This window comes from Panulirus ornatus, chromosome 9 (assembly GCF_036320965.1).
Source record: "Panulirus ornatus isolate Po-2019 chromosome 9, ASM3632096v1, whole genome shotgun sequence".
NCBI lineage: Eukaryota > Metazoa > Arthropoda > Malacostraca > Decapoda > Palinuridae > Panulirus > Panulirus ornatus.
The window spans coordinates 46627943-46647402 of NC_092232.1; the positions used below are offsets into that span (position 1 = coordinate 46627943).

General features: G+C 39.3%; 1 protein-coding gene across 1 annotated transcript in view; it reads right to left on the reverse strand.

Moving 5' to 3' along the window:
• na (sodium leak channel non-selective protein na) overlaps window positions 1–19460 on the reverse strand; it is a 175986-nt gene that overhangs the window by 136572 nt on the left and 19954 nt on the right. Inside the window, exons 6-11 of the mRNA XM_071665125.1 lie at window positions 16494–16639; window positions 16074–16321; window positions 9082–9303; window positions 4378–4545; window positions 2207–2398; window positions 950–1099 (exon numbers count right to left, since the gene is read on the reverse strand). Of these exons, the coding sequence (XP_071521226.1) occupies window positions 950–1099; window positions 2207–2398; window positions 4378–4545; window positions 9082–9303; window positions 16074–16321; window positions 16494–16639 (1126 nt within the window). The remainder of the gene's footprint in view (window positions 1–949; window positions 1100–2206; window positions 2399–4377; window positions 4546–9081; window positions 9304–16073; window positions 16322–16493; window positions 16640–19460) is intronic.

Genomic DNA, 19460 nt, shown 5'->3' on the forward strand with positions numbered 1-19460 from the left:
ACATATTTTCATTATCATCATCCTTAACTGCTGTTTCCCATGTCAGTGAGGTAGCACAAGGAAACAGACGAAGAATGGCCTAACCACTCATATACACACACACACATATATATATATACATAAACGCTCATAAACGCACATATACATACATATACATATCAACATATACATACATATACATAGACAGACACACATATATATATATCTACACATGTATATATTCATACTTGCTGCCTTCATCCATTCCCATTGCTACCCCGCTATCTATCTATCTATCTATCTATCCATCTATCTAACTATCTATTCATATCTCTGATGCCTTTTTCCTCAGGGAAGTCCTTTAAGGGGGTGGCCAAGGCAAAAGTCTTCAAAACTGGTGAAGTCTGGTACCACTTCTAAGCCATTAGTGCCTCATCTTAACAGGCCACTGGTAGAAGGCAACTCTAGTGCAGTGTTTCCATAGGCTTCAACCTAATGTCCCTAATGATTACTTCAAACAAATGTGTGTCAAACTAATGTTCCTGCATAATGTTCCAACCTACTAATTCTACCTAATGCTCTCACTTAATGTTCCTACCCATTAACTCTTCCTAATGTTTCTACCTAATGCTCTTGTCTAATGTTCCCGTCGTCTAATATTTTTATCTATTTCTCCTACCATTCTGACAAAAGGTAAGGCTAGCCCATAGCACTCATCAAAGGAAAATCTAAGGTTGCAAAGAATAAGTTGTGCGAGATAAGTAATACAAAGAGTTATGTGTGAAAAGAAGAAATCATATGTGTGTGGACAGAATGCCAAATTTAATGTTTAAAATCATGACACTAGTGTGTATTGTTTTGATGAATGATGGTGGGGAACAAGACAAGCTTAAAGAAGGAAAGAGATAGAAAATGCATTCTTGTTCTGATTTTGAGAAAAAGGATACTAGATATATATAAAACAACTTACCAAGGTAACAAACAGGTGATACAAGATGAAGTAAATAGCCACAATTGGTGCAATTTCATCCGTAGTTCCTTTCATGGCTTTGATCATAGTTTCATCCATAACCTCCACCCAACCCTCTTGGGTTAGGATTTGGAACATTGACATAAAGGCCTGAAAGTAAACAACAATTCAACTATCTTATAAACCTTATGAATAATAAAAAAAATAGACATTCAAGGCCTGACACCCTCATTTCTCTTAAATAGTGTCCTGCTTGTTCAGCCTATTTTCCAGTGAGGCGGCAGTAGCCTAACTCACCCATTAGAAATAACTCACTGGTGCTTAAAGTAAACTGTTTGACCTGGCTAACATCACTAGACCTACTTTTTATCAAAGGCTCAAAGTCTAAACATTTTGCTGATAGCAGGTGTCAGCTAAAGATACTAAAACAAGACAAAAAAAGATTTGGGAAAAAGTGAGGGGAAGGCCACACAGTGAAAAGAACAAGAAAAATTGCTTATGGAACACCACTGTGGAAAGGAAATGTTAGGACATTCCTGCAAGCACTGACAGCATACCCACATTAATGAAAAAGGCTAGAGAAAAACCTTCACTTACAACTAATCTCACACCAAAGATCCTTCTATGGTGAATTGGATGGAAGAATCCCTAGAACCAAGGGAAGCGTCTAACTTCAAATACTAAAGGAGAGTACCAGTTAACAAAGATGGAGAAGGGAGTCAAACACCTTCCAGAATTGCTTTACGAGAAATGTTGATGAGTAAGATTATGGTATGGTGCCACCTCCTCGCAACACTGCCCTTGTGTGAGGCTCAGGTTGAGCCAATAAGGGGTGAAAGAGGGGCAAGTATGAAGTCTGTTGTGGATGAGAGAGCTTGGGAAGTGAGTCAGTTGTTGTTCGCTGATGACACAGCGCTGGTGGCTGATTCATGTGAGAAACTGCAGAAGCTGGTGACTGAGTTTGGTAAAGTGTGTGAAAGAAGAAAGTTAAGAGTAAATGTGAATAAGAGCAAGGTTATTAGGTACAGTAGGGTTGAGGGTTAAGTCAATTGGGAGGTAAGTTTGAATGGAGAAAAACTGGAGGAAGAAAAGTGTTTTAGATATCTGGGAGTGGATCTGGCAGCGGATGGAACCATGGATCAGAGCTTGAGAGTTCCAGTAAACTGGAGTACAATAAACACTATTATATTTCAAAATTATGAATGATCCTTATGAAAAAATGAGACTGTATTTGAATGCTTGCCATTAATAACTCACATGAGCAAATGTCTTAAACTTGTCATAGCCTTCAAGGAAGCAGAAAAGTTGCATTGAGATGGATGAGGCAATAAGCAGGAGACACATGGTGAAGAGAATAAGACTGCCTAATTTTTTTCCAGGGCCAAAAATCTTGTACACAAAATCTTCCAAAATTGGGGAAGCCTTAATAAGACGCACAATCCGGAGAACCTGGAAGAAACATTTTATATTAGATATCAATTGTATCAGTCAGATGAGATATTTTTTGTTTAACAAAAAGCCAAGAAAAAAATATAATACAATATGGTAAACATCTGGGAAAAATTTTCTGTGAACCCTCTACTTTAATACAAGAAGCAGAATTTACAGTGGAGTCATATAAACATGGAATCCTTACTTGACTATGTTAGTAAGCACTTTATTTTTACAGATTTTGACAGCAAGAGAGATAACTGATTGACATCATGATAAAAGAAGAAAAATTAGCAAGCTGAGGGGCAGCAAAAATTGAGCTGTACAGTGAAATGTCTTTACTTTGGTGATTCATGGTTCAGAAACTCCTATGGTTGGTTACAAATAGAATTTGACATAGTCTGGCAAAATTCTCATGATTCAGAAAATTGGCACTCTGCCATCTTGTGCTGTAGTCGTTTGGGTACCCTTTGTGGCTCATATCTGTATACATGTTTCCATATATATAAACTTTCAGGTTACTTTTCATGATGTAATTTACAAAAAGATGTAATATGTAAAAGGTAATATTTATTATACTTAATCAATGTTTCCCATGTCAGTGAGGTAGCGCCAGGAAACAGAAAAAGAATGGCCCAACCACTCATATAGACACACATACATATTATTTATTATTTATTTATATATTATACCTTGTTGCTGTTTCCCGCATTAGCGAGGTATCGCAAGGAAACAGACGAAAGAATGGCCCAACCCACCCACATACACGTATATACATACACGTCCATACACGCATATATAAATGCCTATACATTTCAATGTATATATACATATATACATACACAAACATATACATATAAACATCCACTCCTCTGTACAACCCAATCCATGCCCCATGCCTCGCAACCATATAACATCAGTGGAACTACTTTTCCTTCAAACATACCCATTTTTGCTCTCCAAGATAACATTCTCTCCTTCCAAACATTCTTCATTGCTCCTAGAACTTTTGCCCCCCCTCCCCACACACACACACACACACACACACACACACACACACACACACACACCACCACCACCACCACACACACACACGCACACACACACCCTGTGACTCACTTCCACTTCCATGGTTCCTCAGTTGCTACTCACAGACATCTAAAACACTTCACTTCTTCCAGTTTTTCTCCATTCAAACTTACATCCCAATTAACTTGGCCCTCAATCCTACTGAACCTAATAACCTTGCTCTTATTCACATTTACTCTCAACTTTCTCCTTTCACACACTTTTCCAAACTCAGTCACCAACCTCTGCAGTTTCTCACCAGAATCAGCCACCAGAGCTGTATCATTGGCAAACAACAACTGACTCACTTCCCAGTCCTTCTCATCCACAACAGACTTTATAATCACCCCTCTCTCCAAAACTCTTGCATTTACCTCCCTATCCACCTCATCCATAAACAAATGGGGACATCACATACCCCTGCCACAAACCAACATTCACTGGGAACCAATCACCCTCCTCTCTTCCTACTTGTACACGTGATTAGGGCATTCAGTGGCACAGGCCAACTTAGCTTCAGTCTGAATAACACAACCACACAATATCTGATCATATCTATCTACAATCAGCTTCATTCATAATTTCATTGTGTGGATCAAGTGCAGAAATCCCCATAAATAAATCCAAAATCCATCTTGCAGACATCAAATAGAAACATGAATTTCCATGTATATAAACTCCTCATACTTTTGACTTTGTAGACTAATTCTCTATTATATGTTTTTCAGTGACTCACAAGATCAGAAGTTGGCAACACATAAAACATTTACAGAAACCTTATTGTCATGGTCCATTTACACATATCAAATGTTCCATACTTCAAAAAGTTTAACAGATAGGGCCACTTAGGTGAACTTCTCAAACAAGTTACTGCAAACAGGTAATTACACATTAAAAAAACTCATCTGTGCATTAAATGTCATACTCACTTGAAAGTAGGTAAATGAAGTCATGAAGAGTTGTGGTATCAGTCTAAGCGTTGTGCCAATAGCCAAAAGTAATTCAAACTTGTGAATACTGAGACGCCAATATCCACGGAGACCCAAACACCACATTTTGAATATCACTTCCAGGTTAAAGAACATTGTGAATCCCACCTGTGTGGTAGGAAACAACATAAAAGGTAATACACAGGTGGTAGGAAACAACATACAGGTAATATAAGTCATTAACTTGAAACATAAAGGTAACAAAAGTCATTAAGCTAAAGATTCAAAGGAATACGGAGATTTGTAAAGGGAAGCTATGGTCCCTTGTAGAAAGGAATTCTTTCATTCAAAAAGAGCTGCCTCAATCAGGGACCTCAAAATGTTAAAATCATTACCTTCAGGTAAACCATAATAATCAAAACCCTACATGCTCTACCTAGCACAAGGATCAAGGAATTATCCCATTTCATTGGTTGAATATCAAAAACCCACAATCCCTAGGAGTAATCAATGTTTGGATTTGGGGTTTTTATAGATTATGGAAATGATCACACACTGTGTTCTGAGAACATTGTGCCCTTATCAGAGAGTTTTAAATACCTAATGCAGGACCCAAATATTATGTTTGTAATACATGCAAATATATACAACTTTTTTTTTTTCTTTTTTTGCTTTGTCGCTGTCTCCTGTGTTTGCGAGGCAGCGCAAGGAAACAGACGAAAGAAATGGCCCAACCCACCCCCATACACATGTATATACATACACGTCCACACACGCAAATATACATACCTACACAGCTTTCCATGGTTTACCCCAGACGCTTCACATGCCCTGATTCAATCCACTGACAGCACGTCAACCCCGGTATACCACATCGATCCAGTTCACTCTATTCCTTGCCCTCCTTTCACCCTCCTGCATGTTCAGGCCCCGATCACACAAAATCTTTTTCACTCCATCTTTCCACCTCCAATTTGGTGATGATACAGCGCTGGTGGCTGATTCATGTGAGAAACTGCAGAAGCTGGTGACTGAGTTTGGTAAAGTGTGTGAAAGAAGAAAGTTAAGAGTAAATGTGAATAAGAGCAAGGTTATTAGGTACAGTAGGGTTGAGGGTCAAGTCAACTGGGAGGTAAGTTTGAATGGAGAAAAACTGGAGGAAGTAAAGTGTTTTAGATATCTGGGAGTGGATCTGGCAGCGGATGGAACCATGGAAGTGGAAGTGGATCATAGGGTGGGGGAGGGGGCGAAAATCCTGGGAGCCTTGAAGAATGTGTGGAAGTCGAGTACATTATCTCGAAAAGCAAAAATGGGTATGTTTGAAGGAATAGTGGTTCCCACAATTTTGTATGGTTGCGAGGCGTGGGCTATGGATAGAGTTGTGCGCAGAGGGTGGATGTGCTGGAAATGAGATGTTTGAGGACAAGGTGTGGTGTGAGGTGGTTTGATCGAGTAAGTAACATAAGGGTAAGAGAGATGTGTGGAAATAAAAAGAGCGTGGTTGAGAGAGCAGAAGAGGGTGTTTTGAAATGGTTTGGGCACATGGAGAGAATGAGTGAGGAAAGATTGACCAAGAGGATATGTGTGTCGGAGGTGGAGGGAACGAGGAGAAGTGGGAGACCAAATATACAATTACAAACACTAAATAAAGGTTTAATGAAGTTACTGAACTATACATACCCAAATCTCTTCTTATTTAACTTAGTTTGTGCAGCCTTGGATATCCCTACCATCTCCCCCAGTGCAGCTTATGGCATCAAAAAATAAAACTCCAAATCTTTACAAAAACACCCTTTGAAAAATATATGAAAATAATAGAATATCAATGAAAAAAATATTTACCATCTAGAAACTGTGGAGATAATTACAAGCTCACCCTAAGTGCCAGCAAAGGGGGTAGATGGCAGTATTGCACACTATCTACTGATAAACAAACGTATGTGTATGTATATGTATGTATATGTTGATATGTATGTGTATGTATATGTGCATGTATGTGCATTTATTCTTATATATATGTGTATATGAGTGGATGGGTCATTCTTCGTCTGTTTCCTGACACTACCTCATTGACGTGGGAAATGGTGATCAAGTATAATAAGGAAATATATTCATTAAATTTTAGGGAGAATAAAAAGATGTTCTGGAAGGAGGTAAATAAAGTGCGTAAGACAAGGGAGCAAATGGGAACTTCAGTGAAGGGCGCAAATGGGGAGGTGATAACAAGTAGTGGTGATGTGAGAAGGAGATGGAGTGAGTATTTTGAAGGTTTGTTGAATGTGTTTGATGATAGAGTGGCAGATATAGGGTGTTTTGGTCGAGGTGGTGTGCAAAGTGAGAGGGTTAGGGAAAATGATTTGGTAAACAGAGAAGAGGTAGTAAAAGCTTTGCGGAAGATGAAAGCCGGCAAGGCAGCAGGTTTGGATGGTATTGCAGTGGAATTTATTAAAAAAGGGGGTGACTGTATTGTTGACTGGTTGGTAAGGTTATTTAATGTATGTATGACTCACGGTGAGGTGCCTGAGGATTGGCGGAATGCGTGCATAGTGCCATTGTACAAAGGCAAAGGGGATAAGAGTGAGTGCTCAAATTACAGAGGTATAAGTTTGTTGAGTATTCCTGGTAAATTATATGGGAGGGTATTGATTGAGAGGGTGAAGGCATGTACAGAGCATCAGATTGGGGAAGAGCAGTGTGGTTTCAGAAGTGGAAGAGGATGTGTGGATCAGGTGTTTGCTTTTGAAGAATGTATGTGAGAAATACTTAGAAAAGCAAATGGATTTGTATGTAGCATTTATGGATCTGGAGAAAGCATATGATAGAGTTGATAGAGATGCTCTGTGGAAGGTATTAAGAATATATGGTGTGGGAGGCAAGTTGTTAGAAGCAGTGAAAAGTTTTTATCGAGGATGTAAGGCATGTGTATGTGTAGGAAGAGAGCAAAGTGATTGGTTCTCAGTGAATGTAGGTTTGCGGCAGGGGTGTGTGATGTCTCCATGGTTGTTTAATTTGTTTATGGATGGGGTTGTTAGGGAGGTGAATGCAAGAGTTTTGGAAAGAGGGGCAAGTATGAAGTCTGTTGTGGATGAGAGAGCTTGGGAAGTGAGTCAGTTGTTGTTCGCTGATGATACAGCGCTGGTGGCTGATTCATGTGGGAAACTGCAGAAGCTGGTGACTGAGTTTGGTAAAGTGTGTGAAAGAAGAAAATTAAGAGTAAATGTGAATAAGAGCAAGGATATTAGGTACAGTAGGGTTGAGGGTCAAGTCAATTGGGAGGTGAGTTTGAATGGAGAAAAACTGGAGGAAGTGAAGTGTTTTAGATATCTGGGAGTGGATCTGGCAGCAGATGGAACCATGGAAGTGGAAGTGGATCATAGGGTGGGGGAGGGGGCGAAAATTCTGGGAGCCATGAAGAATGTGTGGAAGTCGAGAACATTATCTCGGAAAGCAAAAATGGGTATGTTTGAAGGAATAGTGGTTAAACAATGTTGTATGGTTGCGAGGCGTGGGCTATGGATAGAGTTGTGCGCAGCAGGATGGATGTGCTGGAAATGAGATGTTTGAGGACAATGTGTGGTGTGAGGTGGTTTGATCGAGTAAGTAACGTAAGGGTAAGAGGGATGTGTGGAAATAAAAAGAGCGTGGTTGAGAGGTCAGAAGAGGGTGTTTTGAAATGGTTTGGGCACATGGAGAGAATGAGTGAGGAAAGATTGACCAAGAGGATATATGTGTCGGAGGTGGAGGGAACGAGGAGAAGAGGGAGACCAAATTGGTGGTGGAAAGATGGAGTGAAAAAGATTTTGTGTGATCGGGGCCTGAACATGCAGGAGGGTGAAAGGAGGGCAAGGAATAGAGTGAATTGGAGCGATGTGGTATACCGGGGTTGACGTGCTGTCAGTGGATTGAATCAAGGCATGTGAAGCGTCTGGGGTAAACCATGGAAAGCTGTGTAGGTATGTATATTTGCGTGTGTGGACGTATGTATATACATGTGTATGGGGGTGGGTTGGGCCATTTCTTTCGTCTGTTTCCTTGCGCTACCTCGCAAACGCAGGAGACAGCGACAAAAAAAAAAAAAAAAAATATTCATTATATTATATTCAATCGCTGTTTCCTGCATCAGCGACGTAGCGCCAGGAAATAGGCAAAGAATGGCCCATCCACTCATATGCACATATATATATACATAAATGCCCATACACACACATATACATACATATACATATCAACATATACATACACAAACATATACATATATACCCAAGTACATATTCATACTTGCTTGCCTTCATCCATTCCTATCGCTACCACATAACACAGGAAATAACATCGTTTACCACCACTTCTGCCAGGTAGCACCAGGAAAACAGACAAAAACGGCGACATTCATTCAGACTCAGTCTCTAGCTGTCATGCGTAATGCACTGGAACCAGAACTCCCTATCCACATCCAGGCCCCACTGGCCTTTCCATGGTTTACTCCAGACACTTCCCATGCCTTGGTTCAGTCCACATCATCCCAATTCACTCTATTCCTTGCACACCTCTCACCCTCCTGTTTGTTCAGGCCCCAATCACTCAAAATCCTTTTCACTCCATCCTTCCACCTCCAATTTGGTCTCCCACTTCTCCTTGTTCCCTTCACCTCTGACACATATATCCTCTTTGTCAATCTTTCCTCACTCATGAAAAACTGTCACATACCTCTATATAGTAGTAATGTTGATAAAACTCCTCTCTCTTTCTCCCATCATGTTTGAAACTTAATGAAGCAGCTGCAATGGCATTAGCGACAATGGCCGCCATTATAAGGAGGTAGTAACCGGCACTCACAACTACCTTCATACAACATTTTGGTGCCCATCCTCGAGGTTTGTTGTCGTCAACATAAAGTAATTTCCACCCATGGTCATCTCCTGACAAAACCTAAAGGTACAAAAAATTTGATGTATTTCCAATCCCCTTTTACAAAGCTGGTAATGAGGAATAACAAAAGAATTCTAGTTAAATTCACTTTAAATGTGCCGGGGTCAAAATAAATGGAAGCAATGAAATTCTGACACTCAATGGCAAAACTTTCTAACTGAAAGGCAACTTGGTTTTTGAGAGAAGAGGTCTTGCAAAATTAATCTTGACTTCTATGTAAGGATGAACTCCATCTTAGATGAAAGAGAGAAATGGGTATACTGTGCCCTTGGACTTCCAGAAAGCCGTTAATACTATTCCCCATAAAAAAAGCTAAGCCTGAAGGCAGGAACAAGGGATGGGCAACTTTAGTTGGTAAAAGACCATCTTATAAGAAGGGAGAGTACACATAGGTAAGAGGTGCATCCTCAAAGTAGGTTGGGGTGCAAGTGGCATACTGTTGGGCTTGGTCTAGGGCTAACTGCTATTTTTGGCATATGTGGACAACATGTCGCATGTATTGCTACCACATCTAAACATGTTTGCTTACAAAGATAAGGTCACGAAAGATATAAAGGATAATGATGACTGCATTAGCCTAAAGGGGGCCTATATAACCTTTACAGTTTACCAGAATGGATGATTCAATCCAAGTAAGTGTAGGAGGTGAAAGAAGGCCTCAATGTGATTATCAAATAAAAGGAAAGGGGTTAAGTGGTCAACACTGTGCCCAATCTATCACCAAACCTACATATTACAGAAACTGTGGAAGAAGCAAACAGTCTGCTGTCAAATATAAGAAACCCTGCTAATTCTTTGTTCAAGATGTGGCAAAAATTAATCAGTACTTTATTTTTTCTGGCACAGAAATACTGAACCAAATTTTATGGTAATCAAAAAATATATAGTGAACTGTGACACAAATTCAGCATCACACACAGTGGCCAGACCCTGTAGAGTAAAATGTTGGTTATTCAGATTAATTAGCAGAGGAAAATACTGTAATTTTCGAAAAACATTCCAAATTGTGATCTGAAATTGTCAATTCATGTGGAGCAACACATGGTGTCACCTTCCAGCAGAATAATGGTGAGTACAAAATCTCTCCCACTCACCTGCTGCACCACTAACAAGAGCACTAGTTGCTGTCTGTACTTTGCTTTGTACACATATCTCTCAATGTGTGTGGGAAACAGAATACTGTACATATCAAGTCCACAGTATAAGTACCTGTACAGTATAAGAGTATAAAGTCCACTGAGTAAATACCTGTACAGTACTGTTAAATAAAATATGGTAATGGATGAAATGTTTCATAAGGTGACTCTACTGCCATGGCCACCCCTTAGAGGGAGTTCCAATTGTAACTGGCATTAGAGATATAGACAGATAGATAAAACTGTAACTCCTTCACCATGTGAAATATCAGTGAACCTTCTATCATCAAATACACAAAGAATTGTAACACTAATATTATTGAAGGTACATACAAACTGGATAGCTTTACCATTACCAGAATATGTAAATAGTTCCCTTTCCTGTTCACATAATAAAATTCTATGACAGGCATGATGCCAGACCTGAACACCAGCATCTGGTAATGCTCATTTATCAATCATGTCTTCCTTGTGTATCAGTTGACTGTTCTATGTTTTCTATCTCTTCCTTGTATATCAACTGAGTGTTCTACATCTTCTATCTCTTCTGACAACATGATCAATATGCAAAAATGCACTTGGGAATTATCGTGTTCAATTTTCTTTGTGGTTATCGGCAAGTACTAGATTACATGCATCACTGTGAACTCATGCAATGTGTATATATGTATGTATGTATGTATGTAAGCGTATGTATGTGAATGTATAAGCATGTATATATGTATATGATGATATGTATATGTATATGCATGTATATGTATGTGTATGTGTGTATGTATATATAAGGGTATTTGGGTGGAAGGGTCGTTCTTAGTGAGTTTCCTGGGGCTAACATGCAAAACAGCAATCACGTACAATGGATGAAGGCAAGCAAGTATGAATATGTACATGTGCATGAATATGTACATGTGTATATGTGTATATGTCTGTGTATGCATATGTATATGCATGTATGTATATGTGTATATGTTATGCATATGTATATATATATGTGCATTTATGGGCATTATGTACATATATATGTATGAAAGTGGGAGGGCCATTCTTCATCTGTTCCTAGCGCTACCTCGCTGACACGGGAAACAGCAATCAAGTATAATAAAAAAATTAATAAATAAATATGTGGTGTGAGATGGTGTGATTGAGCAAATAATTAAAGGGTAAGAGAGATGTATGGTAATAAAAATAGTGTGGTTAAGAGAGCAGAAGAGGGTGTGTTGAAATGGTTTGGACATATGGAAAGAATAGGTGAGGAAGGGTTGACAAAGAGGATATATGTGTCACAGGTGGAGGGATAATAATAATAATAATGATGAAATAATGATAAAATATATATATCTTTTATCATCATTATAATACATAATTGCCATTTCCAGTGTCAGCGAGGTAGCGCCAGGAAACAAAGAATGGCCCATCCACTCACATACACACATAAATGCCCATATACACACATATACATACATATACATATCATCATATACATACACATACAAAGACATATACATGTATCTCATATGTACATATTCATACTTGCTCACCTTCATTCATTCCTGTTGCTACCCCGTCCCACAGGAAACAGCATCGCTACCCCCTGCTTCAGGGAGGTAGCACCAGGAAAACAGACAAAAAAGCCACATTCATTCACACTCAGTCTCTAGCTGTAATGTGTAATACAACAAAATCACAGCTCCCTATCCATATCCAGACCCCACAGACCTTTCCATGGTTTACCCCAGATGCTTCACATGCCCTGATTCAGTCCATTGACAGCACATCAACCCGGGTATACCACATCATTCCAATTCACTCTATTCCTTGCACGCCTCTCATCCTCCTGTATGTTCAGGCTCCAATCACTCAAAATCTTTTTCACTCTATCCTTCCACATCCAATTTGATCTCCCGCTTCTCCCAGTTCCCTCCACCTCTGACACATATATTCTCTTTGTCAATCTTTCCTCACTCATTCCCTCCACATGTACAAACCATTTCAACACCCTCTTCTTCTCTCTCAACCATGCTCTTTTTATTTCCACACATCTCTCTTACCCTTTCATTACTTACTTGATCAAACCACTTCACATAACATATTGTTCTCAAACATTTCATTTCCAACACATCTACCTTCCTCCATATAACCCTACCTATAGCCTATGCCTCACAACCATATGACATTTTTGGAACTACTATTCATTCAATCACACCCATTTTTGCTCTCCAAGATACTGTTCTCTCCTTCCACACATTTTTCATTGCTCTCAGCACCTTCACCCCCTCCCCCACTCTGTGACTCACTTCTGCTTCTATGGGTCCAACCACTGCTAAGTCCACTCCCAGATATCTAAAACACTTCTCCAATTTTTCTCCATTCAAACTTAATTGCCGTCTCCTGCGTCAGCAAGGTAGCGCAAGGAAACAGACGAGGAATGGCCCAAACCACCTACATACACATATATACATATAAACACCCATACATGCATATATACATACATATACATTTTAACATATTCATACACAGACATATACACATGCACATATTCATACTTGCTGCCTTCATACATTCCCACTGCCATCCCATTACACAAGAAATAGCATCCCATCCCATCCAGCAAGGTAGCACCAGGAAAAGACAAAAAAGGCCACATTTGTTCACACTGAGTCTCTAACTGTCATGTGTAATGCACCAAAACCTGTATGTTCAGGCCCCAATCACTCAAAATCTTTTTCACTCCATCCTTTCACCTCCAATTTGGTCTCCCGCTTCTCCTCGTTCCCTCCACCTCTGACACATCTATCTTCTTTGTCAATCTTTCCTCACTCATTCTATCCATGTGTCCAAACCATTTCAACACACCCTCTTCTGCTCTCTCAACCACACTCTTCCTATTACCACACCTCTCTCTTACCCTTTCATTACTTACTCGATCAAACCACCTCACACCACATATTGACCTCAAACATCTCATTTCCAACATATCAACCCTTCTCCGCACAACCCTATCTATAGCCCATGCCTCACAATCATATAACATTGTTGGATCCACTATTCCTTCAAACACACCATTTTTGCTCTCCGAGATAATGTTCTTGCCTTCCACATATTCTTCAATGCTCTCAGAACCTTCGCCCCCTCCTCCACCCTGTGACTCACTTCCGCTTCATGGTTCCATCCGCTGCCAAATCCACTCCCAGATATCTAAAACACTTCACTTCCTCCAGTCTTTCTCCATTCAAACTTACCTCCCAATTAATTTGTCTCTCAACCCTACTGATCCTAGCAACCTTGCTCTTATTCACATTTACTCTCAACTTTCTCCTTTCACACACTTTTCGAAACTCAGTCACCAGCTTCTGTAGTTTCTCACATGAATCAGTCACTAGAGCTGTATCATTAGCGAACAACAACTGTCTTACTTTCAAAGCCCTGTCATCCAAAACAGACTACATATTTGCCCCTCTCTCCAAAACTCTTGCATTCACCTCCCTAAGAACCCCATTCATAAACAAATCAAACAACCATGGAGACATCATTCACCCCTGCCGCAAACTGTCATGCACTGGGAACCAATCACTTTTCTCTCTTCCTGCGCATATGCATGCCTTACATCCTCAATGAAAACTTTTCATTGCTTCTAGCAACTTACCTTCCACAATATATACTCTTAAGACCTTCCACAAAGCATCTCTATCAACCCTATCATACGCCTTCTCCAGATCCATAAATGCTATATACAAATCCATCAGTTTTTCTAAGTATTTCTCACAGGCATTTTTCAAAGCAAACGCCTGATCCACACATCCTCTACCACTTCTGAAACTACACTGCTCTTCTCCAATCTGATGCTCTGTACAAGCCTTTACCCTTTCAATCAATACCCTCCCATATGATTTCCCAGGAATATTTAACCAACTTATGCCTCTGTAATTTGAACACTCAGGTTTATCCCCTTTGCCTCTGTACATTGAGACTATGCATGCATTTTGCCAATCCTCACACACTTCCCCATGATCCATACACATACTGAATATCCTTACCAACTGATCAACAACACAGTCACCCCCTTTTTTAGTAAATTCCACTGCAATACCATCCAAACCCACCACCTTGCCAGCTTTCATCTTCCTCAAAGCTTTCACTACCTCTTCTCTGTTTACCAAACCATTCTCCCTGACCCTCTCACTTCGAACACCACCCCTACCAAAACGCTCTATATCTGCCACTTTATTATCAAACACATTCAACAAACCTTCAAAATACTCACTCCATCTCCTTCTGACTTCATCAATACTTGTTATTACCTCCCCATCTGCCCCCTTCACCAATGTTCCCATTTGTTCTCTTGTCTTATGCACTTTAACTCTTTCCAAAACATCTTTTTATTCTCCCTAAAATCTAATGATACTCTCTCACCCCAACTCTCATTTGCCCTCTTTTTCACCTCTTGCACTTTTCTTTTGACTTCCTGCTGCTTTCTTTTATACATCTCCCAGTCATATATAGATATGTATTTTTCTTCATACCTGACAGCCATTTATCCAAGAATACTAACTTAAACACACTTACAGTATACCATAACTTGAATAAACTATCTATCTACATTGACATGAATTCCAATTGAAACTCCCTCAAGGGGGCAGCCATGGCAGTAGAGTCTCCAGAACTAGTGAACTCCAGTGCTGCTTCTTAGCATTCAGTGCCTCACCCTTAACAGGCCACTGGCCGAGGGCAACCCTACGTAGTGTTTACAGAGGGTCCTACCAATGCTCCTACCGACTACTTCTACCTAATTCTCCTCCTAACTACTACTACCTATTGTTTCTACCTAATACTAAAGCTAAAATGTTCCTGCCTACTACTTCTGTCTACTGCACCTACCATTTTGCCACAAGGCAAGGTTAGCACATAATGCTCGCCACAGGAAAATCTAGAGTTACAAATAATGAGCTGTGTGAGTTAAGTGTTGTCAAGTGTCATATATGACAAGGAGATTGTATGTTTGTGGACTGAATGCCAGTAGTCTGCATGTAGGCAGGCAGAGAGAAAAAACAGCTACCTGGGTCAGAAGAGTGCAGCTCGACAATCACTGAAGTGCTGGCTCACTATGCTGCTGTCAATAACCCTCCCAATACCCAAGTAGGAAGTAATAGTAATATACCTCCCTCATTGTTGGCTGCCTCCAAACTACTACCTTGAAAGAACTTCATGAAAATATAAAAATAAAGAAAGAAGGATACTTATCCAAGGGAAGATAAAATTCTGGTCTGAAACATCTGGTTACTGCATGATTTAAGTGAATTCTGAGCTGCCAGGAGCCTATGGGTGAATAGCTCAACGACATCATTTCTGTGGCACTCCCCCATATGATGAAGGAAGGTGCAAAATGAGGAAGATGCTGCTACCTAGTTGGGAAAATTTGCTACAGGAGGAAAAGCTAGCATTTCCCACTACAAAGACAGAAGGTTTGACGGACAACTCCAATTTTCCATGAGAATATCCTTGAGTATCCCTTTAGCCTATGAGACATACTGCACAGGGGAGAAATGTATACTATTTACTAAATTTCTAATATGATTCATTACCACGATAACACTGCAAAATGAATCTGTAACAATTTGTAAAATCAATATTCTATACCTGTGTTGATGTTTCTTGCTGGATATGTCCACGAATGCCCCATATTTGTTGGAACTGCACACGCATTTCATTGAAGGTTTCAGTGATAACAGCAATGAAAACATTTTTGACCAGCCACGAAAGAAAGAAGATCATGGTGGTGAAGAAAAATGTTGCCCTCCAACCAGGCAAGGAATCAATGGCTCGGTACATGATAAATACCCAACCTTCTTGAGAAGCTGCTTGGTAGACTGTAAATATGCTTGTTGCTGGAAAGTCCACAAATAAGAATTATAAGCATGTCTTTCCTTTTTCAATAAATGACATTTATAAACATTTCAATTTCAAAGCAGTTCTCATTTAGAGAAATAATCTCAAGAAATACAATAAATCTTAGACAATGTATAACTTTTCCATGGAGACACAAAAACAAAAACATACCAAAATTATTGAATCCATTAAAACCACTGATTTTCTTTGCTAGCTTCAGGGGTACACACTTCATTCCTTCAGGGCACTGATATCCAGAGTCTGTTTCAGTCGAGCAGAATGTGTCAGGAATAGCTAGACTATTCAAAGTAATGTTCCTGTCAAATAAAAAAATTAAAGTAACAGATATGAGAAAAGCAATCAAAAGCTTTCAAGAGAGTCTTTATCAATCAAATTGACTCAGGTTATACAAGGCAATCAACAGGGGTGGGTGTAGGGGATTGGAAATTCTTCTTTTATGTTTCTAAAAGATGAAACAGAAATATTAGCAAAAGAAGATATCTCCTCAAAGACTTAGTCTTTTGTTCTTGGAACTATTTAATCAAGGTAAAAAAGGTGAGTGTATAAAATAGAATAATAATAATTTCATCCAATACAAAATCCATGAGGGGGATCACATAAAATAGAATAATAATAATTTCATCCAATACTAAATCCATGAGGGGGATCAGATGCATAAAACTCCTCATTTCACTCATAAGCATCCTCAGCCCATCTGTAAAACTGGAATGAAATATCTCTACACTGACTCATGACTGGAGATAAACACTCCAGTTGTAATCCAGAAATAGATTACAGTGAAGTAAAACCTTTGTTATGCATAATTTGAGACAAGGAAATGTAAAAAATAATAATCAATTTTGGTCAAACAAATCAAAAATGTAAATAAGTAAAAATATTTCAATATGCATGCACACACCACATTGCAGCAATTAGTGTTCTCATTACCTGGTGTTTTGTGGCACTGGTGATTTTTTTTATCATCTTTCACATGCTTTCTGGTGCAGTGCTGTGTGCTAGTCTTCCACATTTGTATATTTTGTACACCCTGGATTTATATTGTAGACAATGGACACTTACATACATCATTAGCAACTGCCTGACAGCTCCTCAAAGCTGTCTGTGTCCCACACAAAGTGCAAGAGGAATGTTTTAAGCCTTAAAATGAAGAGGGAGTTGTGCAGGAGGCTAGCTAAGGGTGAGTCAAAGGAGGCACTTATGAAGGATTTCAACTCTGGGATGACGAACATCACGACATCACCGAGCAGCAGCAAAAGACTGAGGCATTCAGTAGTGCTTATTTGCTTACATATACTGACATTTCCTCAATGTAAAATATCTACAAATAGGTAGAATACTATTCTAAAATACTGAAAAATCTTAATGATTTAATACTGTACATTAAAATGAAAAAATCAAACTTGAATTTTTTCTTATCCAAAATGGCTGATTCCCCTGGTATTTTAGATAACAGAGGTTATAACATTTAGTAGAATCATAACTTGGTCATTTTTGAAGTGTGCACATGCAAATATCAGAAAGAGGTAAAGGAAGGTTTAATCTTCACTGCATTTTTTAATTTCTTAATGATATTGTACAAACACTAGAAATCACCTAAGGCAATTATTAAAAAACTTACTTTCTTGTCTTTGTTATATTAGTTTCACACCACAATGGTTCACATTTCTTAGAATGTATGTACTACTTGGGCTCCTAAGAATACAGTTACTGCTCAACTAGATTTAATAGTTAGGTACAACTGTTCCATGGGAATGTATGTAAGTTCTCTATAAAAAATATAATAAATAGCAATTTTGTATAATAATAATAATAATCAACCCACCTCCCACGCTTCTCATGCCACAAGCATCTTTTGCACACTCCATCACTGATTCCCTAAATACATCCCATTCCTCCCCCACTCCCCTTACTTCCATTGTTCTCACCTTTTTCCATTCTGTACTCGGTCTCTCCTGGTACTTCCTCACACAAGTCTCCTTCCCAAGCTCACTTACTCTCACCACCCTCTTCACCCCAACATTCACTCTTCTTTTCTGAAAACCCATACAAATCTTCACCTTAGCCTCCACAAGATAATGATCAGACATCCCTCCAGTTGCACCTCTCAGCACATTAACATCCAAAAGTCTCTTTCATGCGCCTGTCAATTAACACGTAATCCAATAACGCTCTCTGGCCATCTCTCCTACTTACATACATATACTTATGTATATCCTGATTAGAAAGGGTAGTGAGTGGGGGGATGAAGAAGTAAGATTATTAGTGAAAGAGAAGAGAGAGGCATTTGGACGATTTTTGCAGGGAAAAAATGCAGTTGAGTGGGAGATGTATAAAAGAAAGAGACAGGAGGTCAAGAGAAAGGTGCAAGAGGTGAAAAAGAGGGCAAATGAGAGTTGGGGTGAGAGAGTATCATTAAATTTTAGGGAGAATAAAAAGATGTTCTGGAAGGAGGTAAATAATGTGCGTAGGACAAGGGAGCAAATGGGAACTTCAGTGAAGGGCGCAAATGGGGAGGTGATAACAAGTAGTGGTGATGTGAGAAGGAGATGGAGTGAGTATTTTGAAGGTTTGTTGAATGTGTTTGATGATACAGTGGCAGATATAGGGTGTTTTGGTCGAGGTGGTGTGCAAAGTGAGAGGGTTAGGGAAAATGATTTGGTAAACAGAGAAGAGGTAGTAAAAGCTTTGCGAAAGATGAAAGCTGGCAAGGCAGCGGGTTTGGATGGTATTGCAGTGGAATTTATTAAAAATGGGGGTGACTGTATTGTTGACTGGTTGGTAAGGTTATTTAATGTATGTATGACTCATGGTGAGGTGCCTGAGGATTGGCGGAATGCTTGCATAGTGCCATTGTACAAAGGCAAAGGGGATAAGAGTGAGTGCTCAAATTACAGATGTATAAGTTTGTTGAGTATTCCTGGTAAATTAAATGGGAGGGTAATGATTGAGAGGGTGAAGGCATGTACAGAGCATCAGATTGGGGAAGAGCTGTGTGGTTTCAGAAGTGGTAGAGGATGTGTGGATCAGGTGTTTGCTTTGAAGAATGTATGTAAGAAATATTTAGAAAAGCAAATGGATTTATATGTAGCACTTATGGATCTGGAGAAGGCATATGAT